The following is a 27,397-nucleotide window of genomic DNA, read 5'->3' as shown; positions in this document are numbered from 1 at the left end:
ATTAGTGCTCTAAACCTGGACTCAGAGTGAAACAAGTGCTCTCAATCCTGCTGACTGAATCAAATAATCCAAATTGCTAATACATTTTAGTAATTTTTTTTCATGTGCAAAGACATTAAAGTGCTTTTAGTGAATGAGGTGAGGATTTTCCATTGATGTTTAAAACTAAAACAGAGCTGTGTTCTGTGGGTGAGCTCATGGCAGGGGCTGTGCATGGCTGCCCTGTCCCTCCTGCAGCCTCTGAGTCCAACTGCCCTAGGCCTGGCTCTGCCCTGGGCCTGGCTCTGCCCTGGGCCTGGCTCTGCCCTGACAATGGCTCTGCCCTGGGCCTGGCTTTGCCCTGGCAATGGCTCTGCCCTGGCAATGGCTCTGCCCTGGCAATGGCTCTGCCCTGGGCCTGGCTCTGCCCTGGGCCCGGCTCTGCCCTGGCAATGGCTCTGCCCTGGGCCTGGCTCTGCCCTGGCAATGGCTCTGCCCTGGGCATGGCTCTGCCCTGGCAATGGCTCTGCCCTGGGCCCGGCTCTGCCCTGGGCCTGGCTCTGCCCTGGCAATGGCTCTGCCCAGGCAATGGCTCTGCCCTGGCAATGGCTCTGCCCTGGGCCCGGCTCTGCCCTGGGCCTGGCTCTGCCCTGGGCCTGGCTCTGCCCTGGGCCTGGCTCTGCCCTGGGCCTGGCTCTGCCCTGTCAATGGCTCTGCCCTGTCAATGGCTCTGCCCTGGGCCTGGCTCTGCCCTGGCAATGGCTCTGCCCTGGCAATGGCTCTGCCCTGGGCCTGGCTCTGCCCTGGCAATGGCTCTGCCCTGGCAATGGCTCTGCCCTGGCAATGGCTCTGCCCTGGCAATGGCTCTGCCCTGGCAATGGCTCTGCCCTTGGCCTGGCTCTGCCCAGGCAATGGCTCTGCCCTGGCAATGGCTCTGCCCTGGCAATGGCTCTGCCCTGGGCCTGGCTCTGCCCTGACAATGGCTCTGCCCTGGGCCTGGCTCTGCCCTGGGCCTGGCTCTGCCCAGGCAATGGCTCTGCCCTGGGCCTGGCTCTGCCCTGGCAATGGCTCTGCCCTGGCAATGGCTCTGCCCTGGCAATGGCTCTGCCCTGGGCCTGGCTCTGCCCTGGGCCTGGCTCTGCCCTTGGCCTGGCTCTGCCCTAGGCCTGGCTCTGCCCTGGCAATGGCTCTGCCCAGGCAATGGCTCTGCCCTGGCAATGGCTCTGCCCTGGGCCTGGCTCTGCCCTGGGCCTGGCTCTGCCCTGGCAATGGCTCTGCCCTGGCAATGGCTCTGCCCTGGGCCTGGCTCTGCCCTGGCAATGGCTCTGCCCTGGCAATGGCACCTGTGCACATTGGGCCACGCAGGGAGCCAGCATGGAGCCCAGGGTGCAGAGAGGAGCATTCCTTCCCAGTGGGAGCCAGGGCCATGTGGGATGGTCTGGGGCCACCCCAGCACCCCAGTTCAGAGGGATTTTGCAGCCCCTGCTGCTCTTTCATCTCAGATGTGGCTGCAGATCTCTTTGGGCAGCAGCTCTGACTTGCCTGGAGGTCCCTGCTCTTGGGAACATTTGAGAGATGCTCTGTTGTGTTGGCCTCTGGAGGGTGGATGTTAATTGCTAAGGCTGTAGATTTATTGCACCCTCATTGCTTGTGGCTGCACCATGCCCTGCTGGGCCATTTAGGGCCCTTTCTCCTGCCTGATTCCCTCTGCCCGTGGCACCCTCGGTGTCTGGGGCTGCCCAACAGCTCAGCCCCCAGGCAGGAGTGACCCCAGCCCCAGGCACGTGGCAGAGGTTTTCCTGTGTGCATGTGCGTGGGTTTGGAGGCATTCCCTGCGAGCACATGTCAGATTTCCTGTGCAGAGGAGAAAACACTTGCCAGATGAGACTGATTCTTGAAACAGGCCAAGTGTTTTTCAGCTGTCAGCTCCCCTGGCCCTGCCCAGAGATAGCTCATCAGCCGTGGGAGGGACAGTGCTGGCACCAGCCAGTGCTGCTGTGGTTTTGGTGCATTCTGAGCTTGGTTTCAGTTGAGTTTAGTATTTTGAATGTTTGGCTCCCTGCTCCACAGGGCCAGGCACAAGCCAATGTCCCCATGTCCCTGGAGTGGAGCCCTTCCCCTGATAATTCAAAGTGCTGATGTGCTGGGTGTCTGGAGTGTTCCTGGTGCCCCGAGCTGTCCCCAGCCCCTGCCCACCTCAGGCTCCAGCAGGACCTGCAGCAGGCAGGGCTGAGTGAGCCCTCTCCCTGGGGAGGCTGTGCTGTGTCCTGTGCCTGAGCTGGCTGCAGGCACACTATGAAAATAGGAGTATTTACCCAACTTTTGATAACTTTTTTATTTCCACTTAATATACACCTACAGCCTCACTATAGAAACACTGGAAACCAGACTTTAGCAGGCCTGAGAGACTGCAGCATTATCCATCTTCTGTAAATACTGTGGAGCAGTTGGAAACCTTTTTATGATCCCAGCTCAGCTGGAAAACAGCACCACATTCCTGCTGCCCTTTGGGATCACTTCCCTTGCTTGTGGGGTGGGAGGCAGCAGCTGTTGAAACATCTTGGTTTAAGTGTTTCATGAGATAAAAGTGTAATTTGCTGGATTTTAAATATCTCGTGCATCAGATCAGCATAAGCATTGCAGGTAAACCAGTCTTGCTCTGTTCCACAGAGATGTCTCTGCCCTCGCCAGGAATCTCCCAGAGATTTGGGCTTGGAGGCCTCGGTGCTGCAAAATCAGTGGAGGTTTGTGTGTTGGAAATGAAGCTTCAGCTCTGGAGCAAAGCTCATCCCAGGCCTTTAAATCTAATAACAGCCTCCTGACAGCATCCAAAGGCCAGGCACCCTCTGACAGCTCCTAATTCCACCCGAGCCCCATCAGCATGAGGCTCATCTCTGGACATGCATGTCCGGTTCTATCCAATGAAGATAAATTTCTTAATTAGGATGCGCAGCTGCCTGGGGCACTGGGAGCTTCGGATGAGCAAGAGCTTGGCTGGGAGTGGTGCAGCTCCTTTGGCTGCTGTCCCAGGGAGCTGGTGCAGGGAGGATGGGGCTGGGTGGGCTTCTGCAGCCTGGCCAGAGCCCTGTGCTCCTGTGACTCGCCCAGGAAAGGGCTGCCAGCAGTGCTGGTCACCAGCCCAAACCCTCCTGTCCCACTCAAAGCTAACGAGCTCGTTTCCCTCCTGGATGTGTCTCAGCTGACAAGAAATGACTGCCCTTGGCTGCATTACCCCCCACCTGCTGCTGCTGACAACTGATGAAACTTGTCTTGGATTTCTGTCTCTAAACTCTTGCTGCATCCATTTTTTTTACCCCCTTCAAGACAGCTTTTATAAAAATAATCTATTTAGCAATGACTGAGCCAGTGCTGAAGCTGGCAGAGCTGTGCCACGGAGCAGGGCAGCGCTGAGCTTGTGAGGCCGTGGCAATGGCTGAGGGTGAGGAGGCTCTCAAGAAGCCTCTAAGGTGAGATGCAGCCTTTTTCTTAAAAGAAAGAAAGAAAAAAAATTAGTCTTACGTAAGTCAAAACATCTGCTAGTGCATGACTAATGCCTTCCCTCCTCCCTGGTGTGGCAACTGAAGTCCATGGGAATGATAGAAATGATTGTTTCCTGTAAGAAGTTATACATTGTTCATAGGGCTTTTGGGGACAAGCCTTGTGTGCAGCCACCCCTTCCCTTGTGCTGCTTGCCTGTGGCTTTGGACCCAGCTGCTCCTGGCCCCGCTACCACGAGCTGACAGCAAGGGCCAAACACATTGTCCCCAGCCCAGCTGGTGCCAGGGTGGATTTTTTCCTGCCAAAGTCAGCTTGACTGGACAATCCCCTGTGTTCACGCTGAGGTTATTGATGGACAGTGCTGACAGCTGAATGGGCTGAGTGCTGGGCTGTGGGTGTGCCCAGTGTGGCAGCCTGTGGTGGCCCTGCTGTGCCCTCCAGAGCAGGGCTGCTGGCACTGGGGCGCTGGAGCCTTCCCCAGGACAGGGCTGATGGCAGCAAGAGACAGCCAGGGGCTGCATCCCTTGTGTGTGATTGTGTTGCTGAGGGCTGGCCTGTCTGAGGGGAATGCAAGGAAATGTTTTACAGACCCAACAGCCAAAGTAGCCCCAAACGTGGCTTTATTCCCACAGAGCTCCCCCATTCTGGCCGTGGTACTCTGCAGCATCTTTGTAACTCTGCTCACCTGTTTGCCTCTTGATTCCAATTTAGACCTTGTGTGGCTCTGGTGCCCCCTGCCACTCCCAAGGCTCCCACATCCCAGTGGGACTCCTGTGGCTGCCAGTCTGCCCAGTACCACCCAGCAGGGAACGGGGCCAGTTCACTTCTGTGCTGAATTTCTATTGATATGTCTTGAATTTTGGTGTCATTTCCCTGCCTGGATCTCAGTTCTGGCCACTCTGGGTCTGTGTCTCCGGTGAGAGCAGGAGGAGCTGCTGGGTCCAGCAGAGGTGAGTGCTCCTGGCAGATGGATGGATGCAGGTGTCAAACACTGCACCAGCCATGCCCTGGGTTTCTGCTTTCCATGGTCTGGGACATTAACTGCTGCCAGAATTACTAATGGGCTTCTGCTTTTAGCCTGAGTGCTGCAGGCTGCTGCTCCAAGGTGGAGATCATGGAGTCAATTAAGTAATTACCTGGTGTTTCAGCTGCCAGCACTCGAGAGGTTTTGTTTTTCACCACTGGCGTCAATCCCAGCACGCATCTCACCCCAGATCATCAGCAGTGGTTTTTGCACTACTAGAGCAGGCTGCTGTGCCGTGGACAGGCTGGAGCTGCTTTTTCTGCATGTGTTCTAGTGACAAATGGTTCCTCCTCCCTCTGTTTAGTCTCATTCTGGCACATAAATCCAGGCATAAATAGGCTAAGCTCAGCAGAAGCTGAAATTGCCTCTTCATAGTTCTCTTGGTCTGAGTGTTTTACCCTGGCTGATTTGATGAGCAGCAGCTCACCAGTGAAATGCAGAGGGAGCTGAGCTGGAGGTGACACACAGCAGCACGAGGAGCAGCCAGACTCTGCTGAGGCCCCATGATCCAGGGAAATGCATCTCCAGTGGCTCCTGGGACTCATCAGCCTCTTGGGGAGAGGGTGCTGGGAGTGCTGGAGTGTGCTAGTGCACAGGGACAGGGCTGGAGGGAGGGATCCCTGCCCTCAGGCACCTCTGGCACAAGGTCTGGGGCACACGTGTAATCCATGGCAAAGCATGGCAGCCTTGTTGGTGAGAGTTGTGTTCTTAATGAAATCAGAGTTGGGAAGTGCTGGGGGGCCAGAGCCCCATGAGGAGCTCCCGGGGCTCTCTTGCACTTCCCAGTAATTCTCAGAGAGGATAAATGAACCTTCACAGGAGCAGGGGCATGTGTGGGGAGTGTCTTACCCTGGCAGAGAGATGGAGTGGAGGGAGGTCTGCTACCCTTGCATTGCAAAGGCTGAGAACTGCTTCATGTTTAGGAACAGGGGAAGGCAGCACTGAAGTGATAAATACAGCAGCAGAACAACCCCAACAGTTTTAGCAAAGGAATGACGTGCCAACAATGGGCATTTTGGGGGCAAAGCAGCAGACATATGGCACAAGGGACTGGCAGCAATTTGTATCCAAACTGCTCCCAAGTCCTTTTCCTAATCCCAAGTCCCTCTCCTCGCTGAAAAAGGCTAAATCTGTGCAGGACAGCTGGAATGTCAGCTAAGAAACACTTCTATGAATGTGTTGACTCTCTTGCCTTTGGATTTCACCTGATTTACCCACTTTGTCTGCATGGGAATGCAAATTGTTGTTTCCTACTTGTCAGCCCCTGCCTGCGACCTCCATGGCAGGTCTCAGGTGGGATACAGAGCACTGCAGTTACACACAGAATAACTGCACAGGGAATCACTGGGAGAAACCAGGCACTGGAAAGTGAAGTCATCTCCCACTGAGAAGGAAGGGTCTTAGCCTTTCCTGGGGCTGGCATGTTGTTTCTGGGCTCTTGCTGGTACTCTCTCTCAAAATGCTCAGCATCCTCATTTTTTTGCAAGCAGCTGAATTAATTTAATTCAGCTTTTTTTTTTTTCTTTTATTCCTTCCCCCCCCCCCCCCCCCCCCCCTTGGTTTATTTTGAATGGTGGGGAAGGGAAATGCATCCAAGCTAAGAACCAAACAGCCAAAGAGTGACTCCAAGGCACAAAGCTGGCAATGGAATACCCTGCTGGGAGACAATTGAAGAGAATGGAAGGTATTACAGACCTATCACTGTGTCTGAGTGTGCATGGATTATCAGTGTGGGAGTTTTTATACTGGAGCAGTTTGGAGCTAGTGAGATTACTCATGATATTTCTAACATTTACTGGATCAGCATCAGTGTCCAAATGGGAGATATCTAGATGTGCAAAACAATGTCTCCGAAATGTCAACAAGTGTTGCTTGTTGCTGTTGGCAGAAGGCCCAAACCAGCAAAGGCCGACTTGCCACTGGCTCATTCTCTGACTTCGTGTCCCTGTCCCAGGTCAGGGCTCTGCTGTTCACCTGCTGCCTCCTCTCCCCAGGCTGCCTGTCCAGCAGCCCCTGTCATTTCATCCTGCCCTCAGGTCAGGCCCAACTCAATCAGCATCGGTTTACTGTGACATGCCCAAAGTGATTTTACTCATCGTGTCCATCTTAAAGCACTCCAGGAGAAAGTTTAAATATTTTTCCTGGCTCCTTTGGCTGCTAACTCTCACAGCATTTTCATGGAAGTTTCCACGCTGCTCTGTAAAACAGTAAGATGCTTTTGGCTGATTTATGTTGGCCTAAAATCATTGCAGTAGACTAAAAAACAAAAAAAGAAAAAAGGATTTCCTTTGTGCTTTCAAGTAATTTCTGTGTGAAATGACCAGAAGTTGTGTTTGAGGGACCTGCCAGCCCAAGCCCTGCTGGGGTGATAATTTTCTTCAGCATGTGGGCTGGGAACACTTTGGGCAGTGAAAGGCTGTTAGCACTGCCCGTGGCTGGGGGCTGCGGCGGAGGCTCTCGGCATCGCTGGCTGCACACGAGGGAACGGCAGGGGCTGGGGGGACCCTGGCTAACACAGGGCTTTAGCCAAGAACTAAAGACAGGAAATGGAAAGCAGCGCTGGAGCCACCCCTGCCGTCTGCTGTCTTGGAATATTGCAGGGCAAGCACCAGCAGGTCCTGCAGGGCTGAGCCCACCCCTCGAGCTGCTCTGGTACTTCACTCCAGGACATCCTCTGGCTGCTCCTGTCCTGCTTCTGCCTGGGCTTCTTCCCAGTGGCTGGTATGGGGCTGTGCTTGGGATTGGTGCTGAACACAGTGATTATAAATAGAGATGTTTTTGCCCTGTCTGAGCAGGGCTCACTCAGAACCAAGGCCTTTCCTGCTCCTCGTACTGCCACAATGGCATGAATGAAAGCTGGGAGTGCCTGGGAGGGCAAACAGCCAGGAAAGGTGATCCCAGCTGACCCAAGGGATGTTCCAGACCACAGGACATCACGCTCAGTCCACAAGGTGGGGTCATTGGAGTTTGTCTTCCCAAGTCACTGCTGCATGAGATGAAGCCCTGCTGTCCTGGGGGTGGCTGAACACCTGACTGCCCATGGAAGGTGGTGAATGAATTCCTTTACTTTGCTTCTGTGTGTGGCTTTTGCTTCACCTATTAAACTGTCTTTATCTCAACCCACAAGTTTTCTCACTTTTGCCCTTCTGATTCTCTTCCCAGTCCCACTGGTGGGGGAGTGAGGGAGTGGCTATGTGAGGCTTGGGTGCTGACTTGGGTTAAACCACGATGATGTGGGACCTTTATTCCAAAAGTCTCAACATCAGACTAAATTTAGTCCTGGAGAAATCAATAAATGGTGGCCAACTTTAACACAAGGGCAGAGCAAGGTCAATGTTAAATATTTCTGAACAATTTTACCCATGGTTTCAGGTTCTTCTCCTTTCCAGTTGGGAATGACATGATGAGAAATTTTCCACTGCTTTAAATATTAAGGAATCTCCGACAATACTTAGAAACAATTAGCTCAAAATGTTCTCTGTTTTGGGGTTTGGTATTTTCTTTTTAAGTACAATATGTTCTTCTGCTGATTTTTCAGCCAATCTACACGCTGGTGTCCAGAGGCTTGTTTCTGTGGTGCATTTGTACATCTATAACGAAGAAAGTCCAGTGACACGCAGACACACGAGGCAGACCTTGGTGGAGTGTTAGGTTTTAGTTTCAAGATCCATGTACTAAAGGCAGCTGAGGATGAGCTGTTTGTTGGTGCACAGAGGAAAAAACATTTCTGCACGAGGCCCTGAGCACCACAGGGGAACAAATGCTCTTTACGTTAACTTGTGCACAACCAGATGGGAGTTATATAAAACCCCACTTAAATATTTTGTCTCAACAACACAAGTGAAAATCAGTAGCTTTTGGAGATTTGCTTTGTGTCATGCTGCTCCACCTCCTGCTAAGCTTTTCCATACATTTCTCTGCTAACAGAGCAGAGCAACAAGTGTTTGAAAATGCAATTGGGACCTCCTGGCATTTTAATTTAAATGGGTATTTCAGGGGCTCGGAAGGAGGAGAGATGTTCTGTGTATAATAACAAGTTGGTCGTTCAGCAAGATAAAGCAGTTTACTCCTGCTCCACAGAGGCCCAGAGTGCCAATGAAACACAGAGCAGGGAGGGTTTGCTGGCCCAGCAGGGAGGGTTTGCTGGCCAAGAGGGGCTGAAGGAGCCTCCCAGTGGCTCTGCCATGGGTTCAGCCCCCAGCTCTGCATCCCAACGGGAAATGCTCACACACCCCGGGCTAAAGGGATCCTTCTGCCACGCACCTGAGCAGGTGGATGCTCTCCAGCTTCTGCAGTGTGCAGATTCAGCTGAGAGCACAGATTTTCCAGGGTTCTTTTATATGGTGCTTTTACCGTGGAAATAGTTTAAATTGTGTTTTATTCAGCAGCGGTCTCTGTGGATGGTGCTTGGCTGTAAATTCACTGCCCTTTGCTCTTCATCAGTCCACTTAAACAAAAGTAAATGTGTTGCTGCAGAAATGAACCCATGAACTCTCTGTGCCCATTCCTGCGTGAGTTCATTCCCATCCAATAAACTCCTGTCAGAATGTGTGAACCAAGATCTGCCCTGTGCATGAGGGAACGAAGAGAACAGAAAATTGTAGGAGTTTAATTAATTAGGTCACAGCTCACAGAGAAAGCAGAAATGGATTCCTTAAGGTGAAAAGAACAGGCACTTAAGTGGCAATGACACAATTCTATAAAATCTAGCACTTTTGGCAAGGGGCAGGCAGCAATCAGATCCATTCAAACATATAAATTCAGAGACTCACAGTGCCCAAGGCCAGCAGAGACCTTTGTGATGGTTTATTCTGACCTCCTCCATCATGGGGATCATGGAGCACCTTTATACAGATATATATATGAGTGTTACTGAGTGCCAGTTGAGGTTGCTGGGCTTGATTCAAAAATCTGACTAGCCCAGATCAGGAGGAAGAGCATAGAAATTGCACTTCTACAAAAAAACTTATAGGAAAAATCAGGCACAGGGGCACAGAGTTTTCAGGTAAGAGCACGTTTGAGTCAGCAGCAGCTGCAAAAAATGAAGGGCTTAAAACACACCTGTGACGAAGTAAGCAGAGGGAGGTAGTGCTGTTCTGGAGAGTATTCTGAAAAACGGCTAAATACCCTTCATGTGTGGGTGTGAAAACCTCTACTACAGCAAGTGTAACCAACAGGAATATCGCAACAGTGTGAGGCGTGCGGGGGAGCGGGGGCAGCCCCTGCGGCCGGGCTGGCTCCGGGCCGGTCCGGGCCGGCTCGGTGCTGGCTCTGCGGGCACAGCTGCACCCACCCTGCCCCTGCAGCTGGGTCCCACCCCAGCGGGCCCTCATGTCCCCGAGCCCCGCGGCAATACCGGCCCTGCCGAGAGCCCCGGGGCGCGCTCAGCTCCCATCCCTCACTGCCCGCCGCTTTGGCGGCTTTCAGCCATTCCGCTCCCGTCCCCGTTCCCGGCGGTTCCGCTCCCATCCCCGTCCCCGTTCCTGGCGGTTCCCCGTTCCCATCCCCGTTCCCGGCGGTTCCCGCTCCCGTCCCCGTTCCCGGCGGTTCCGCTCCCATCCCCGTCCCCGTTCCCGGCGGTTCCCCGTTCCCATCCCCGTTCCCGGCGGTTCCCGCTCCCGTCCCCGTTCCCGGCGGTTCCGCTCCCATCCCCGTCCCCGTTCCCGGCGGTTCCCCGTTCCCATCCCCGTTCCTGGCGGTTCCCGCTCCCGTCCCCGTTCCTGGCGGTTCCCGCTCCCGTCCCCGTTCCCGGCAGTTCCCGCTCCCATCCCCGTTCCCGGCAGTTCCCGCTCCCATCCCCGTTTCCGGCGGTTCCATCCCCGTTCCCCGTTGGTTCCCGTTCCCCATCCCCGTTCCCCGTTCCCCTTGGTTCCCGTTCCCCATCCCCGTTCCCCGTTCCCCTTGGTTCCCGTTCCCGTTCCCCGTCCCCGTTCCCGTTCCCGCTGGTTCCCGTTCCCGTTCCCGTTCCCGTTCCCCGTTCCCCGTCCCCGTCCCCGTTCCCGTTCCCCGTTCCCGCTGGTTCCCGTTCCCGTTCCCGTTCCCGCTGGTTCCCGTCCCCGTTCCCCGTTCCCGTTCCCGTTCCCGTTCCCGTTCCCGCTGGTTCCCCGGCGCGGCCGGAAGCGCGGCCGGAAGCGCGCGGGGTGCGCGCTGCTCGGGGCCCGCCGCCGGCGGAGCGGGGCCGTGGGGCGGCACTGCCATGGCCCTGGCCATGCCGCTGCTCGAGCCGCCCTGGCCGCCCGGCCTGGCCCCGCTCAAGGTGCGTGCGGGGCCGGGGGCCGGGCGGGGGTCCCGGGGCGGGTCCCGGCCGGTGTCGCTCGCCCCGGCAGCCGGGCCTGCCGCGGCCAGCCCGGCCCGGCCCGGCTCACCCCGCTCTCGTTGCAGGCCGTGGATGACTTGCTGCGCTGCGGGATTTGCTTCGACTACTTCAGCATCGCCGTGATCATCCCGCAGTGCTCGCACAGCTGTGAGTGCCGGGCGGGGCGGCCGGGCTGTGTGTGTGTGTGTGTGTGTGTCTGTCTGTCTGTCTGTCTGTCTGGTGAGAGCTGCGAGCAGAGGCCGGGCGCTGGGATTGTTCCGTCTGGCAGAGAGAAGGGGCTGGAGCCTGCAGCAAACCTGGAGAGAAACTACCAGGTACCAGCACAAGGGGGAATGGCTTCCCACGGACAGAGCACAGGGTTAGAGGAGAGGGTCAGAAGAAGCTGGCAGGGTGGGCAGCCCTGGCACAGGTGCCCCGAGCAGCTGGGGCTGCCCCTGGATCCTGGCAGTGCCCAAGGCCAGGCTGGCTGGGGCTGGGGCAGCCTGGGACAGTGGGAGGGGTCCCTGCCCATAGCAGGGGGTGGAACTGGCTGGGCTTTAGGGTCCTTTCCCGCCCGACTGTTCCAGTGATTCTCTTTGCCACGGAAGCTGGGAGGAGCTCTGCAAGACGGAAGCGGACGGAACCTTCCCTTGTGCAGTTCCTGCTGTAATACAAACATGTGGCATCTGGCATTCTGCATTTAAATATCTTTCTTAACATCTTGAGAGTGGTACAAATGCAAAGCTCTATGTGCTGAGCATTAAGAGCTCAAATTTTCCATGTTGCTCTGCCTGCCCTGGGAGATATCTGCTGGAACTGGGCCTCAAGTGCTTTGCTGGAACCAGATTAGGAGGGAAGTACCTTGCCTTTTCTCACGTTAAAATAAATGCTTGTGATTGTTTGGTTCAGAAACTGTAGCACTTCCTTCCGTGAAGGGGGACATTGTAGTTTGGCAATGAAGTTTAGTTTAGATTGGCAAAGCTGTCACCATTGAAGCCCGTGTGGGGAGCCACAAAACTGGAAATTCTCTTCACTTGCTGGTGGTGCAGCCTGCCTGGGGCACAGAGGCTCCAAGCAGCAATCATTGCACACCTGGGCTGGCACATGGGAAGGTGCTGGGGTGTCAGATGCTGGCAGCCTGGATCTGCCACTTCATTCCTGTTCATACAGTTAAAGTTTGTTTCTTTATGGGTTTCTCACCCTATTTATCTTCTTACTCTGTGTGTAGTAATTTTTGAGCATTTAGGTGGGTTTCTGGTTTGAAGTGTTAATTGGTGCATTAGACCAGGTGGGATTGGGCTTGGAACATCCTGGTCTCGTGGAAAGTGTCCCTGCCCATGGCAGGGGGTGGGATGAAATGAGCTTTAAGGTCCCTCCCAACCCAAACCATTCTGGCATTAATTAATGCTCCTGCTGCTTTTCCCATGCATTCCCAGAGGGCCTATGAAATACAGATCTCTTTCAGGAGCTAGTGCTGAGACTCTGAGCCATGATGATCTAGTGAGGGAATGTTCTCCTGGAGAATGACGAGACTTTTAAAATCCTGAAGTGGCCGTGAAAGTTCATGGATAAACTGACAAAGTGTAACAAACACAGAAATTTACTGTGACAGTGTGGCGTGTTTCACAGCCCAGTCTGTTGAGGCATCCTGCATGGTGAGGTGATGTTAGGCTGTCTCTCAGCATTTCAGTGCTGTCTCCCCTCCTGTTTAGCCTCTTCTTTCAACAGCAAGTTGGTATTGTTTTGGAATGGGGCAGAAGAGCCTGGGGAAGAGGGGATTGTGAGTTTGTCTGGGGCTGTGCAGGAAGATGAAAGTGATCAGCATTAGTCATGTCAAAAACCCAGCATGGGGAGGGAGTGAGCAGTGCAATTACTGCTCTAGTGGTGCAGGCTGATGAAAGGTTTCTTGCACTGAGGAACAAAAGGAAACAAACATCAGCTTTAGGTGGAGAAGCTGATATTTGATGTTGAAACATGTTGGCATAAAATACGGGTTCTTTGGTAACAATGATAATCTCAATTCCATGTGAAAATGGTGTTTTTTCAATGTTTGTGTATTGTGGAATAGCTTGCATATGTTGTACAACAAGGAAATACATGAGCAAGGATGGGGAAGTGCATTTGGAATAATGTTCAAAAGTATGTATTTCCTTTTTCCAGATTGTTCCCTTTGTATCCGCAAGTCTTTGTCCTACAAAACACAGTGTCCAACGTGCTGTGTGGTAAGTGTGGCTTTGGTTTGGTTTTTTCCCCTCAGTTTATTTCTTATCTTTTGGCAAATCTCAGGAGCTTTTCCCTTTGGACTACACCAAATAATCAATTCTGATTGCATGGGCAATGTGTGGTGCTCTTGCATCTGGAATTCTCCTGTTCCAGAGGTGCTCCTCTGTCAGTGCAGGCAGAAGGGGATGGAGCATTAGGAATGGGGTTTGGCTCAGGGCTGTGTGTACAATTTGTCACAAAACTTTTAATGTTATTTTTTAAAATACTCCATCATTTAAGCCAGCCATGCTGAAACATTAGCGTTTTATTTTCTGTGTGTGAGTGGCCCCATTTCATCTCAAAATAAAAGTAAAATAAAAAAATAATAAAAGCTTTGTTTGAAAGAAGAGCAGAGAGAGTTGCAATGACATAAAAATCAGAAATTGTTTAAAAAGAATTAATTGAATGCACAAAGGTCTCTCATAATTCATATTTTCATTCCATAATCAGGAGATTAACATTTCCCTTCATCAGTTTTCATGCTTTGTTGCTTAAGGCTCTTACCACCTTCAGAAGATGGTTTGGTTTGGTTTCCAACATTATTAGCCCTGTGCTGCAGTAAACCATTGTGGGAGCCTGGACACACTGGGCTTTGTTTCTTTAGCTTTATGCTTTGTTTTTACTGTCACCTTAATATCCCAGACTTAAGTTCTCAGGCAGTTATTTTAATATGAGATATTTTGGGGAAGAAGTGTTTACCCTTTAAGCATCTTAATTCCTGTAGCACTTTAGTGGGGGTAGTTGAGGCATGGAGCCAAGAAGCAAGTTATTGATCACTTGAACATTTTCTGGGCACTTGCTGTTTTCACTGCATTTGAATGTTTGTTTATTTAGGTTTGTTTTGGTTTGGTTTGCTTTTTCTTTCTTTCTTTTATAGGCAGTCTCAGAATCTGACCTGAAAAACAACCGGATTTTAGATGATCTAGTGAAGAGCTTTAATTCTGCAAGGTATTGATGTAACTCTATAGTTGCTCTCTCTGGTTTGGCAGCTGGCAAGGTGTGACTGTGTGTGACCAGGCTCAGAGCCCTGGAGAGGAGCAGTGTGAGAACTGAGCAAAACAATTGTGGTGTCCCAGAAGCATTGTCCAAGGTGAATGTTCACTCTTTGGGAAGATCCTGCAGTGTTCTGGCTGAAGGGTACTGTGCATTCAAGTGATGTGGAGTTTTACAAGCTTATTTTGGTTCTGCTTCTGCTTAGCTGCTCTGGAAGCTACAGTCCCTGCCAATGTGTAAGAAGTCATCAGATATGTCAGGATTCTCTGGGGGAAATAATGGTAGTAAAGATTTTCTTCAAATCCTTCCTGTGTGTGCAGGGGAGATTCTGAGTAGGATTTTGTCCAGTGGTTATGGTCACCTTGCAAGAGCATTCTTTTGGTGAAGTCACTGGCTAGGAAAAATACAGGTATTGAAAGACTAAAAATGTGAGTTTTCTTGGGTAAGGGAAGTAATGGAGTGCTGTGCTTTCAGCTTGATTTCTTAGGTACTTTTCTCTTTGTTTTTAATTCATTTTTGAGCTTCACATCCATGTAAAATCAGGAACAACAGAATTAATATGACTTGGTAAAATATCACAACAGTATCACAACGTGTATCACACATGGTACATCAGTAGATACATGAAGTTCCTGGTATTATCTGTTTTCTTTTGATGAGAAGCTGCTCAGTGATTTGCTGGGAATTCTGTGGGTGTTCCTGGCTCTGTAGGAGACAAATGCACTTTCATCTTTTTCTCTGAAATTAACTTGGAGCTGGAAGTCAATGAGACTCTTGGCTTGGTAAGTGACAAGAAGCATAGTTCAGCTGATGGCTCTGTTTCATGAGAGAATTTTTCTCTGATGAAGATCATAGAATGTAGATAGATCTAATCTTCTATATGACCACTTCTAGATTTAATTGATTTATTTGAGTAATTGAAATCCTACAGTTCCCCTGTTTCAGCTTGAATTCTGGTGCTTCCTAGTGATAAATGGATTACTATTTTTTTGTTAATGTCTAATTTTGTGGGGAACAAGTAGTGCTGACTTGGATCCATTATGATATTGAATCTTAAATGTTAATTTTTTTTTTGGACTGCTTTAATGGATCAGTATAAATCTTTCCCGTGAGAGTGGTTCAATAACCTTTCCTTTTGTGACTTGGAGTTCAATCAATTTCTCACATGAAGCTGGATCAGTGGGGCTGTGGAGCCCAGTGTGGGCTGGGCGGAGGGAGCCAGAGCAGGGTCTGGGTGGGAAAGGCTCCCTGCTGGCTGCTCTAATGACAGAGCCCTGGGGCACTGCAGGCAGTGGTCAGTGTGGTGTCCAGGCTTGGCACCTGGGCTGGCTCTGTCCCCTGGGGCTGCCCGTGCCCTGAGCTGGGGGGGACACTGCTGGTCCGGAGAGCGTCCCGTGGCACGAGCATCCTTCAGTCAGAGCAGCATGCTCTCTGTCCTGCTGGTGTTGGAACAGGACAAATCTTCTGTCTCCCCCCTCCTTCTCCATCTGCTTTGTCTCCCCTTGGCTGTCCCCAAAACCAAATCCACAGTCCAGGGGTGGAAGGGCTCAGCATGTTTGAAAGATCAAGTATGTTCTAACTTGACTTTAAACCTTGGGTCGTTCAATGTTTATGAAAATTAGGCCTTAAATCTTCTCAGCATTTCACAAAGTGCAAACCCATTTCTTAAGTCAGGCCTGGAGGGGATGAAAATGGTAATGTTGGTGGACTTAGCAGAGTGAAAGCTGTGCTCCAAGGTCAGCGTGTGCAGGGAATGGGAATCCTTCCAGCCAGACTGAGCTCTGATCCTGTTTGTGCTCTGCTCAGGTGTGTGCAGGAGGATGTGTGGGATGCAGCTCCCTCCCTGTGCAGAGGGTGGGCTCTCAGTGGCAGTGGAGGTGTCCTGTGCTTCCTTGTGGCCGTGGGTGTTTCTGTTGTGAAGGGAGAGGAGCAGGCTGAGCAGGCTCCAGTGGCTGTGGCTGTGCAGTGCCCTGGTGAGGGCACCCCCTGACCCCCGCAGGGCAGGGGCTTGGGGGGCCTTGCCACGAGCACTTCTCTGTTCCCTCACCTGTCTGTGCTCTGGGGCAGAATTCATGGTTCTGGCCAGGCCAGGAGAGAAGGAGGAGGAGCAGGATCTGCACAAGCTGACCTCAATGAAGACTTTGCTTATCAGTTGCAGTGAGGCCAGCATCTTTAAAAATAACAGATAAAGTTTTGTGTGAAGTGTAAAGAATTGATTTCATTGCCCTCTACTAAAGTGATTATTTTGAGAAAATTTGTCAGTTTCTGCATCACCTTGTTAAATAGAAAAGTAGTAGTGTTTGCTGAAAAGAATCTCTGGTTTTCTTCATACATAGGGAAGAAAAATGTTTTTACTGTCAAGTTTATCTCTGTTTCCTAGTCAGGGTTACTTGACAGGCAGTGAGTCAGAGGAATAAACACATCGCCTCTGGGTGCTGGGGAGAGCAGGTGCTGTCATTGCTGATACAGTGATTGAGCAGCAATGCAGGAGGAATTTCAAAGAGATCCATTGCTTTTAGTGCAGTTGGAACTGTTGTGGGTGAGTTCTTCCTAGGAAGATTCACAGCTCTGTCTCTTCCTCTGAATTTATTTATGTGGAAGCCCTAGATTCCCAGCAACTCTGCTTCATTGCTGCTTCAGCAAGAGAGGAGTAAACAGACTGTAAAATGGGAACCAGGAGCCTGATGAAGGACACTTAGTTTTTGTGGGTGTTACAGATCTGAAGGAAAAAAGTGGGAAGCTGTTTATGCTGTTGTTGAAGCAGAGGGAGGATGCTGCAGGGGAGGATGTTTAGAAACCATCCATCTTTAGTTAAACAGGTGGTTTTTACCTCCCTGCCCTGACCCAGCTCAGTGACTGAGGAGGCTGGGTCTCACAGGAGGGTTTGGGTAGTGGCTGTTCTGACACCTGCTTGATTCATCTCTCAGCCTTCAGAGGGAAGGACTCTGCTCTGCTCATAAAGTGAGCATTGTCAGCTGTGCTGCAGTCACTGCTTCTTGCCAGGAAGGTAAAATTCTGTCAGCTCAGAGCTTGGTAATGCTGAGACCATACACAGTATGCAGAGGTTTTTGAACACGATGTAGAACTGATGTCTGCCATAGGATCAGCTCCCAGGTGAGCTGGCCAGGCTGGTGATGGCAGAGGCTGGACCCCTCCATCACTGTGTGCTTTCTCTCGGCTTGCTGAATGATGGAAGAGCTTCTAGTCGAGTCATGCTTGTCCAAATCTCTCCAATCACACCTCTCAGAGTTTCTGTGCTTAGTGGGAAATTTGATTCACTCTGGTGCTGAGGGAAGGGGTGGTAGGTGACAATGTTCTGTCAGAGAGCCCAGGGCTGTGCCAGGAGCGTCTGCTGTGCTCTGGTTCTTCTGTCCCTGGGGTGTGGGACTGTGAGATGTCATCACCCAGCTGCTCACGAGCACAAAAATCCACATTCTGGGAGAAGCCAGTGTGACTGCTCCCTTGCCTTTTGCCCCCAGTCCTAGCATTTCACAGCCAAAAGAGAGCGTGTGCTGGCAGAGAAGTTTCCAGGTTCCTCACACCACGCAGTGTGCTGGCTGTGTGTTTTCTCTGGGTGCTCCTAGGCAGCAGCTGTTGCAGTTGGTGTTGGAAGCTCCCCCGGTTCCATCCCCAGCAGCCCATAGCCAGCGTCCAGCCCAGAGCCACTGGAGTCCTGGTTCTCAGCCTGGGTCTGAAGAGGTGCCAGGCATTGACAGCTCCTTAAGCAAGGACAAAGTCTGCACCTCCACGAAGGCAGGTGGCCTGGCATGGACTGGCCAGAAGAGTTTCAAATCTGAGGAACACCATGACCTGCACAGCCCTTCTGCAGAGGCTGGTGGTAAAGACAGCAAAGCGATTTCACAGGAGATTCCTGGGTGCACCCAAAGCCATGAAAAGCCTTCTACATCTGTGCTCAAAGGAGACAAGAAAGGTGAGGTGTTTGGTTTCTGGTTGTGTCCTGCTGTCTCCCCCAGGTGTAGCTGGCTGTGTGTGTTAGAGGACCCCATTTCTCCTTGTGGTTCTGGTCTGGGCTGGCACCTTCAGCTCCTTCCCCTTTAACTGGCCCGTGCTGCCTTCACATCGCTGCTCGTGGGGGACAGCTCTGCTCCAAGTGTGTTCTCCACAAAAGAGCTGGAGCTGCTGCCAAGGAGTTGAATGGAATTCAGTGCTTACGGATTCCTTTGCTTTGAGTAACAACACGGAAAAACAATAGTTGTGCAACAGTCTTAGTAAAAATGAAGTAATTTTTCCTTCCCCCAATGACTAGACAGACACTGGCATTTATTCTGCTCTTGTGTCCTTGAGCAGGTTATTTTATAATGTGTTTGTTATTTGAGGGGTGAGCCTGAACTCAAAATGAGCATGGCAGCAGTTCTGTTAATAATTTTGTTTCCACACTCTCCAAAGAGTCATCTGCTTTATTCTTTGTAATTCTGGAGGGTTAAGGTGAGTTTACTTTGAAGCATGAAAAAGCTCATTTATACTGATCAACCACAATAAAATGGCAGAATCCTCTTAGTTCTGATGTGCTGGCAGCCATCCTATTGACCCAGCTAAAAGCCTAAATTAAAACAAAACACCATGTAGGGGTACACCCCTGGTTCTTATTAGTTCAAATTTAGCTGTTGCTTTGTGTAGTGATTTATTCATCTGGAACTCTGAAGTTCATATGTATTCATTAGCTTAACTAGATGGATCCTGCTAAAAGAGGTACCAAAGCCAGGAAAGGAGCCACAGGAAACCTGTCGTGGTTTTACATCAGATCTGCTTGTGTTGAGAAGTTAAAACTCATGTGAAATTTTACTGCTTGTTTATTTTTGAGCGATTAAAACTTTCACTTGCTTCCCATTCTATGATCTTTTTGAATCTTTGAGCACTCACCACGTGAAAATTATTTCCACAAATGCAAAGTAGTTGGTCAGACAGTGTTTGTGGAACACCTTCAGTGAGAGGGTTTAGTGTTATTTGTTCCTGTTCTGAGACCTCAGATGTAACTTCCAGTACAGTAACAGCTCAGGACTAGTGTGCTTTGGTACTGTCCCAGCTCTCAGTTTTGTTTTAGAGGAAAACATTTGCTCTTTGCTGTTCCATCCACACTAGTAAATTGCTCTCCCTTGCTTTCAGTGGAATGTCCTGTTTGTGAGGTTGCAATTCTAGAGCAATATATAAACAAACATCTGGACAGCTGCTTGACCAGAGGGGAGAAGAAGGACAGCCTGCGAAGGTAAGGAGCAGCTCTGAGGGCTTCCAGATGTGTGTGGCTGGTTTGAGCACTGCTGGGCTGGGAGCTGTGTGCTGCTGGGGTGTAATAGTCAGAGTTTGTGTTTGTTTCTGGCTTCCCTGCTGTGTAGAGCCTCTGAAATCACTGGGGGGATTGTCCCCCCTTGAGAAAGAGTGTGGATTGCCAGCTCAATTACTCTTTGGCTTTTAGTAGCAAGAAAGCAGTGGCCAGTGCTTTAAAAAATTCAGCACAGGGAGAGCTTAGTCTGTGCATTGTTCTTGTCACCTTTCTGCTCCCTGGCATTAAAATTCCCTTCAGATAACACTGATTCCCATTTTTCATTTGGTGAAGGAATTGCTTCCTGTGGTTCAGGTGTGCCAAGAGACATTTTCTTCAATAGCTGTCAAGTTAAAGAGTAAAAATTGCACCTTTCTCTCCTCTCTGTGGGGCTGTTGAGGTTTCCTGAAGATCTCGATTTCCATAAGATTAATGCATTCCTTTGGCTTTGTGCCCCTGCCCCAGCATTGGTCATGGTCACTACATTCACATCAGAAGTGGAGTTTCAGTTTGTTTTACTTACAGCAGAAGTTTAGGCAGTTGTTATTTCTGAGTGATCAGACTGAAGAACTGGGAGGACTTGTACTTCAATGCTTGTTTTCCCAATTCCCCTGAAACTTGGATTAGAAAGTAATTTTATGTTAAAGCTCTTGTTTTGCCCAGTCATGGCTAGGGTGCAGTCTGTAAGCTGAAGGACTTTCAAGATGAAAAAAAAGGGTAAATGAATATTGAAATTTGATGTTACATTTAATTTCCATTTGGAGTGGTTTAGTGCTTTCTCTGTTCTTAATGAATGGAAAAATAAGCCAGATCTGTCCTTGGTGTCATGCCCATGTCCCTAACAGGATTTAAAGTTCTGCTGATTTAATCTCTAGGTGCTTAGGCCTCCAGCAGGTGTCAGAGCAGCCAGTGCCCTGGGGGCTGGCAGCTCTGGGCAGGGCTGGCCCTGGGCAGTGCCTGTTTGTGGTGGGTGGTGCTGGTAGCAGCACATCCCTGTGCTCCCTGGGGAGTGGGAGCTCTGTTCCCAGCCCAGGCTGTGCTAACAGCTGAGCAGTTTCAGCAGAACTGCTCATTCAGCCCCCCAGAGCTCCACAGGGGTAATTCCAACATGTGAATGGGTTCCAGGGAACACCGTGTTCCTCAGGCATGGGGAAACCCAACCAGCATCAGGATTTAAACCTCTTGGGAGGTGTTTTCCTGTGGCTGGCTGCTGGAAAGCTGTCAGCACGCTTTAGGTCGTGCTGCTGGTGAGCTGGACCATGCACCAAGCTTCTGGGGGACTTTCAAAAGATTTACTTTAATTATTCAGTGAAATTTTTTTATATTTCCCAAAAGAATCTGAAAAAAGCTTCCCTGAAGAGTGTATTGTGGTAATCCATCTTCTGTTTACCAGCCATGCTGCAGGGCTGGATGAGAGTAAATGAATTATTGACAGTTTTTGTGTAAGACTTTTTTTTTTTAACCTTGAAATTTTCAGTGTGATAAGTTGAAAGTGCTGAATAGTTTTCAAATAAATCTATCATTTTCACAGTGGAAAGCTGTTAACTGCTCTCTAATCCAGAGTAATGCAGCTGAGCTTTATTTTGCTGCAGAAAGAAAAATGTCTAATTAAATGCTGTTCCTCTGTGAATTACTGCAGTTGCAGAAGATGAGTAAGGCTGCAGATGGGTTTTGGCCCCTTTGTTTTTCCTGGTTTGAGAGTATCTCACCAGGAGGTGTAGGGAAGCCTGAGCTCATTTGACAGGAGGAAATGTTCTGCTAATTTTAGGTGACAAAAGTTGTGCTAGGGCTTGAATTTTCTCTGGCAGTTTCCTGTAATTAAGATGTTTTCCCCAGCTATGCCAGGAATGTTGAGTCCTGACAGAAAGCAGTGGAAAACAGTAAATTTTGGCTTTAGATGTTATTCCTCTGGGAGCACTTTTACTTATCTTTAATGTCTCTGTATCACCAAACCACCCTTCTGTTATCTGGGAACTGCTGCCTTCAGGTACATGACTATTTTTCTCAAAGACATTTTTCCAGAAAGCTGAAAAATCTCCTAATTTGAGTTTTGGCTTGATGTTTTAATACTTTTAATGTTTCTCCAGCTTTTAATGTTTCTCCAGTAAGCCGTGGCCAGCACTGGGGTGGAAGACCCAAGTTTTTTCATGTGTATGTTATCCTGAGTGGGTGAGGTACCCTTAAGTAATGGTAAATAGTTTGATTTTCCTAGGAGTGTTAGTTAAATAAAATCTCTTTGTTTTCCTTTGGCAGTTCTGACCACAAGAGGAAGCTGATGTCCAAGGTTGTTTATAACCTGCTGTCGGATCGAGATCTGAGGAAGAAGCTCAAGGAGCATGGTCTGTCCACCTCGGGGACCCGCCAGCAGCTCATCAAGAGACACCAGGAGTTTGTGCACATGTACAATGCTCAGTGTGATTCCCTCAACCCCAAGTCTGGTAAGTGAGAGGCTGCAGGGAGGTTGCTCCATCCCAGCCCATCAGTCTGCATTTCCCCCTCTGCTAGCTCTCGGGGTAGGCACAGCCCTGCTTTGAGTGCTGGGAGAAGTGGAGCTGAAGGATTTATCTTGGTAAGTCCAGGTCAGTGCAGAGTGCTGCTTCAGCCTGCTGGGGTGCTCGGGTGAGCCCACACTCAGTGCTGGTGGTGGGTGGAGGGGTGCCCAGCCTCTGCCTCGCTCCCCCAGAGGGCAGGGAGAGTGCTGGCTGTGTGGTGTGCACTCCAGCTGCTCTCCCCAGCAGTGCCCAACCCCTCCTGTGTTCAGAACCTGGGCACAAAGGGTGAGTTATTACAGCCACACTTAAGATGCAGACGTGCATTTTGGGTGGTAGCAGAGAGCCTGAGGTCCTGTGGAATGCCAATAGCTGAGCTTCTGAGGAAGCACAGGTGCCAAATTCCTGGAGTGTGCTCAAACCAGTTTGGAACAGCTTTTATTCTTTCACAGCTTTAATGAGCTTTTGTTCTGCCTGCTTCACTGTATGGTGAAGTGTTTGTTTTAATAACTGCCCACAGCTGCTTGGCAGTGCTGTGGAGATGATGAAATGCAGAAAGAGATTTGTGAAGTAAATGTCAAAGTAAACTGTGCAGGGTTCTGCATAGCTGTGGCTCTAGTTAAATGTTACACTTATGTTGTTTATAGGCTTTGGATGTGTCTGACAATTGGTGAAGTTGGTTGTAATTCCTCTGTGAGCTTTCCCTTGAGTCTGCACATGGTTTTGTTGCCCTGGAAGGTGGTTTGGGGGGCAAAGTAAGATAAACAGTAGCTGCAATTATTGTGTCTTCCATTGAAACATCCAGTGTAAAATGGAAAGTTCCTCTGAATGGCAGCCTGTGTGCCACAAGCACTGTTGTGTGCAGGGGGGAGCTTTGGTAGGATGTGGGAAGACAGCACGTTTGCCTGGGATTGGAGTCTGAGCTTTCCCTCTTGGAGGGATAATGCTGTTTGTGTTTAAATGCAGGGCTGTTTCAGTCTGTGCTGTTACAGCTTTTTGTTACCCAGGTCCTGTTTCAGTGATCCCTTTCTTGTATTCCCAAACAGTTGCAGAGGTTGTTAAGGAGCTGGAAAAGAACGAGAAGGTTCGGCTTCAGCTGGAGTGTAATAAACCTGGTGAAAATGTAAGTGGCTGCTCTTGGTTCTCACAGAGGGGTGGCCAGCAGAAACTGCACAGGAGGCACTGGGAATGTCTGCCTGTTCCTTTATTGTGGGAATTCCCAGCTTGCATGTTAGAATTCACATTCAGCATCCTGTAGTGAACCTGATTTTCTTACACCCCACGTTTGTCTTGGGCAGTCCTGGGTGCACTGCTGAGCTTTATGCCCAAACCCTTGAAGTAGAAGCAGTTTTTGACTGCAATAAAAATTCTTGAGTTAAGTTCTCCTTGGCCATGCTGGAAGACTTTGACCCTTCATGGCAGTGTGGGGAATATTTTGCTTCCTAGAATTCTCTAGGATTTAGCTAGCAAATTCCATGCTTCCGTATCAGCAAGGGCGCCTGTTCTTTTCCCATGACATCTGATACTTGGGTGACTTGGGAAGCCTGTTTGTTGCACAGTGGTAGGAAATATGTTATGGCCCACGTGTGCTGAGTGTTGCATGGGCTGGCTTGGTCCTGGTGGCTCGGTGGGAGCAGGGCAGGACACTGTGGACATGTTCTGGAAATGTGGTTAATGTGATGAGGTGCTGAAAGCTGGGGGGGAAAAACAAACAGTTCCTTCTTCGTTTTAAGTCTGTAATTTCAATGTCTGCAGCTCTAACATCTTTTTGTTTATGTTAAAAACATTTGTGTGATTTCTGTAGAGCTTGACCTTCACAAAGGACCAGACAGAGGATGAAATAGATGAGATCCACGCTGAATATCGTAAGTAACATGCAAATTTCACCTCATTTTGCTTTTAAATCTACCTTCTTTTCCTTTGAGCTGAAATACACACACTGATTGCCTCCAAAGGCTTCTCTATTTATGCACTTTGTTCTTTCTCAGTGTGCTGCCATGTTTGCTGGCCATGGAAACAGCAGAGCAGGGTGGGATGTGCAGTTGTGTGGTCACTGCTCTGCAGGGCCTTCCTGAGCCCACCAGGGCACTGGCCTTCCTGCTCCTGGTTTTATTTTCTTGGCCTGTTGTACACATTTGGAACAAAATATATTAAATACTGTGAAGTTTTCAAAGACAGGTGTTTGATTGAGTTTAGATTGCTGAAAGGGCATGGCTGCAAGACTAAGCACTTGGAGTTCTTGATAGTCTCAAGTAGATTAACTGAAAACTGAAAAGTTAAATAAAAGGGGAAAAGGGGAAGACAGAAAAGTATTTTAATGGGAAGATACGATTTTAAAATTAATAAAAAATACTGACCAAAGAGGCAAATGGTAAGTGGTGTCAGGTAATTATTTCTCATAATAAGGAACAAATCATAAGCATGAAAAAAGAACTGTACGTTAAAATTCAAGAACAGTTTGAGATTAAAGAATTCTTATCAGTTGCCATTATTTCACTGTAAAACAGATGGACTTTAAAGCTTTAAAAAAGCTTTATTACACAATGAAGCTTTTTTTTTTTCCTTTTATTTTACAGCACTTGCACCCCAGACCCCAATTCCCAGCTGAATGAATGAATGAACTCTGGTGTAAATTCTGAATAAAAACTCTCAAATATATTTTTGTTCTGCTTTTCCATGTGAAAAAAACACACTGGGGCTGTGAACAGCCTTGTGGAAAGCCAGGACAAACTGTTTGGGAGAAAATGCTTTTTTTCTGCTTCTTTGCACTTTCCCAGGCTCTTGGCAATTTGCACGTTGCACTTTTGGCTTTTTTTTTGCTGTTTATGAAATAGCAATTAATACTTTGGCTTGATGAACCTGAGGATGGGAGCTGTGCCTGGCAGTTAGAGCCACTGTCATTTCCTGCCCCACAGGACTCGGGGACACCCTCAGCCCACTCTGCTTTTTTTGTGGTCTCTGTTTAAAGAGTTAAAAAATCTACAGGAAAGGAAATACATCTGTGAAAAAAAAATTATTTGGTTGCCTTTTCTGCTTATAAATCTTTTCATTTGCCCTGTTCTTTGGAGGTCTGCTGCTTTGTCTTGTGTTTTAAATATTTGTCGCTCTGTCTGGGGCTGGTTTATGTTGCTGCAGTTTGGTGGGATGTGCTTGGGCTGTCGTTTCAGCACCACAGTGATTTACAGTGTGGCTGAGCAGTGTTTGTGTGCCAGGACATTTCTTTTCAAAAAGCTTTGTAGTTCTGCCATGAGCCAGCACAACAAAAGATAGTAATGCTGGAAAAACTGAAGTGCCAGAGGAATTCTGTGATGAGAGTGCAGCAACTCAGACTCGACATCTGGGACAGAACTTGCTTTTTATTTACAGAATTTTTGGCCTTATGTGGTGTTTTCAGCTACTCAGGGAAAGGGAGTCTGTGTCAAATCTGTTTCCTTCTGTGGGGCAGAACTTGGTGTTTTATAATGGAATACATCAAAGAATTTCTTCCCTGGAAGGGTGCTCAGCCATTGGAATGGGCTCCTCAGGGAGGTGACACAGTGCTTGACAGTCCTTGCTGAGGAGAAATTCCTGCTGATGTCCAGCCTGGCCCTCCCCAGCCCAACCTGGGGCTGTTCCTTCTCCTCCTGTCCCTGTTCCCTGGGAGCAGAGCCTGAGCCACACCTGGCTGTCCCCTCCTGGCAGTGGGTTCCCTCCCTGCCTGGCCAGGCTGAGGTGACCCACAGCATCCTGCTGAGGACACTGGGCATTCTCCCAGCCTCTGAGTAAAGCATTTGCAGTGTCAAGCTTAAACAATTCCATTGCTTTGGCTGAGCACCAGAGGAGTGCTTAAAACGTGATTGAAAGTGCAGAGAGTATTTGGATTATTAACTGACTTAAAGGATCTGAATCCCAGCAGTGTAATGGGCATGACACAGAGCCTGAAGTGTTCATCTGTGCTGTGCTCTGGGCAGCTCTGCAACAGCACAGACACATATTTGGATCCTTAGCAGAATGTGGAACATATCACAGTGCTGGGTTGGTTTTCCTCTGCTGTAACAAAAACGCTTTTAATTCAGTTTGTGGTGTCCATTTCTGTTCACATCCTTGCAGTGTTTGTGCTGCACCTTAGTCCTGTGGGGATGGTCACTGATGCTCTGTACCTTTCAGGAAACAAACACAGAAGTGAATTCAAGTTCTTGGTGGATCAAGTAAATAAACGGTGGAAGAAAATGGGTGAGGGGAAAGCAGAAAGTGCCCCAAACAAAGAGGAAGTTGCTGTCAAAGAGCTGCCAGCAGCCGCAGGTCAGTCACATTTCATATTGTCCCTCTTGGACCACACTAAGTGCTGGATTCCCAGAGAAGTGGTCTTTCATCTGTTGTTGTTCTTCTAGACTCTTTAAGGGGAAAAAAGCCCAACCAGCATAAAGATCAAAAAGACCCTGAAGTGATTTACTACTATTGATTTTAGTGTGGAATGTAGGCATGACCCGTAATAAATGTATTAGTTTGGTTCTGTGTGTTGTGTTGGATGTGCTTTATCTGGGGCACGTTCCAGTGGGCTGAAAGGGGCTCTCAGGTTCTGGTTCAGGTGTGCTGCAGGTGCTGAGGGTGGCCACAGGACACTCTGGAATTAAGGTGAGGGTGGGTGCTGCTTGCTGCCTTTCAGCCTTCCAGGATCATTACTGTGAGAGAGGGTTGGTGACTGGGAGCTGCAGAAGCATTTGTGGGGATTGGATTCAGGAATTTTTTGTCCTGAGACTGAAGCAATAAAATCCTTGGGCTTGTTTTAGGCTGCTGATGCAGGATGTTGCCCCGCTCTGACTTGCTGTGTTTTGTGTTTGTAGCCTGGAGCACAGAGGGGGGTGGGAAGGCCTGGCTGCAGCTCCTCCCTGGCTGGCAGGAAGGAGCAGCCTGCTGGTTCTCCATCCTCCCCCAGCCCCAGACATCACCGGCTGTGCCCTGAGAGCGCTGCCTGCCTCTGGCTTGTGCTTCCTGCTTGGGCAGGGAGCATCTGTCTCTGAACCTGGGTTTAGGAGAGCAGTCCTCAGCCTAATAGAACTTGTGGATTTCTGATCTGAAAGACTGAGTTCTGGAGAGCCCCCTGGCCAAAGTGGGACGTGCTGCTGTCGGTTCACTCAGGAAAACATGGCAGTGTCGTTTGCCCCAGCTCTCACAAATCCCTGTGCTCTTCAGCTGACTTCATCTGGGCCTCTCTCCAGTGCTGGCTCTTCCAGCAGAGCTCTGCAGAATAAAAAAATGTAGAGAATAGTATAATAGTAGGAATTTTATCCTTATTGTTTCCTGCAGACCTTGGAGCAGTGCGTGATCCGTTCTGTGTGAAGGGTAAAAGTTAAAGGAATCTCAAGGATTCCTTATAAAGAAATAAAAGATTTTAAGCTGTTCCTCTTCTGGGGCAGAAGAGGCAATGTGTTATTGGATAGTGGGGTCACAGCCTTGATTTCCAGCTCTGGAAGGGAGGGGTGGGCTGCTGTGGATTTTGGGGTTTCTCCTATGTGAGCTGTTCTGTGCGTGCTGCCCTGCAGGCTCTGAGAAGAGCTGATGTAAAACCATGGAGTTTTCCAAAAGAGTGATCAGGTAGA

General features: G+C 49.6%; 1 protein-coding gene across 5 annotated transcripts in view; it reads left to right on the top strand.

The window, feature by feature from the left end:
* Positions 1-10,607: 10,607 nt before the first annotated feature.
* RAD18 (RAD18 E3 ubiquitin protein ligase) overlaps positions 10,608-27,397 on the top strand; it is a 34,921-nt gene continuing 18,131 nt past the window's right edge. For all 5 annotated transcript variants that reach the window (XM_059856873.1, XM_059856874.1, XM_059856872.1 and 2 more), the window contains exons 1-10: positions 10,608-10,757; positions 10,883-10,964; positions 12,957-13,018; positions 13,936-14,006; positions 17,636-17,982; positions 19,176-19,275; positions 21,583-21,767; positions 22,865-22,941; positions 23,623-23,683; positions 25,965-26,099. In XM_059856873.1, the coding sequence (XP_059712856.1) occupies positions 10,698-10,757; positions 10,883-10,964; positions 12,957-13,018; positions 13,936-14,006; positions 17,636-17,982; positions 19,176-19,275; positions 21,583-21,767; positions 22,865-22,941; positions 23,623-23,683; positions 25,965-26,099 (1,180 nt within the window). In that variant the 5' untranslated portion in view covers positions 10,608-10,697. The remainder of the gene's footprint in view (positions 10,758-10,882; positions 10,965-12,956; positions 13,019-13,935; positions 14,007-17,635; positions 17,983-19,175; positions 19,276-21,582; positions 21,768-22,864; positions 22,942-23,622; positions 23,684-25,964; positions 26,100-27,397) is intronic.

Source organism: Haemorhous mexicanus, chromosome 11 (assembly GCF_027477595.1).
Source record: "Haemorhous mexicanus isolate bHaeMex1 chromosome 11, bHaeMex1.pri, whole genome shotgun sequence".
In the NCBI taxonomy this organism is placed as follows: domain Eukaryota; kingdom Metazoa; phylum Chordata; class Aves; order Passeriformes; family Fringillidae; genus Haemorhous; species Haemorhous mexicanus.
The sequence above is the reverse complement of the archived record's forward strand: the minus strand, read 5'-3'. Positions and strand labels throughout refer to the sequence as shown.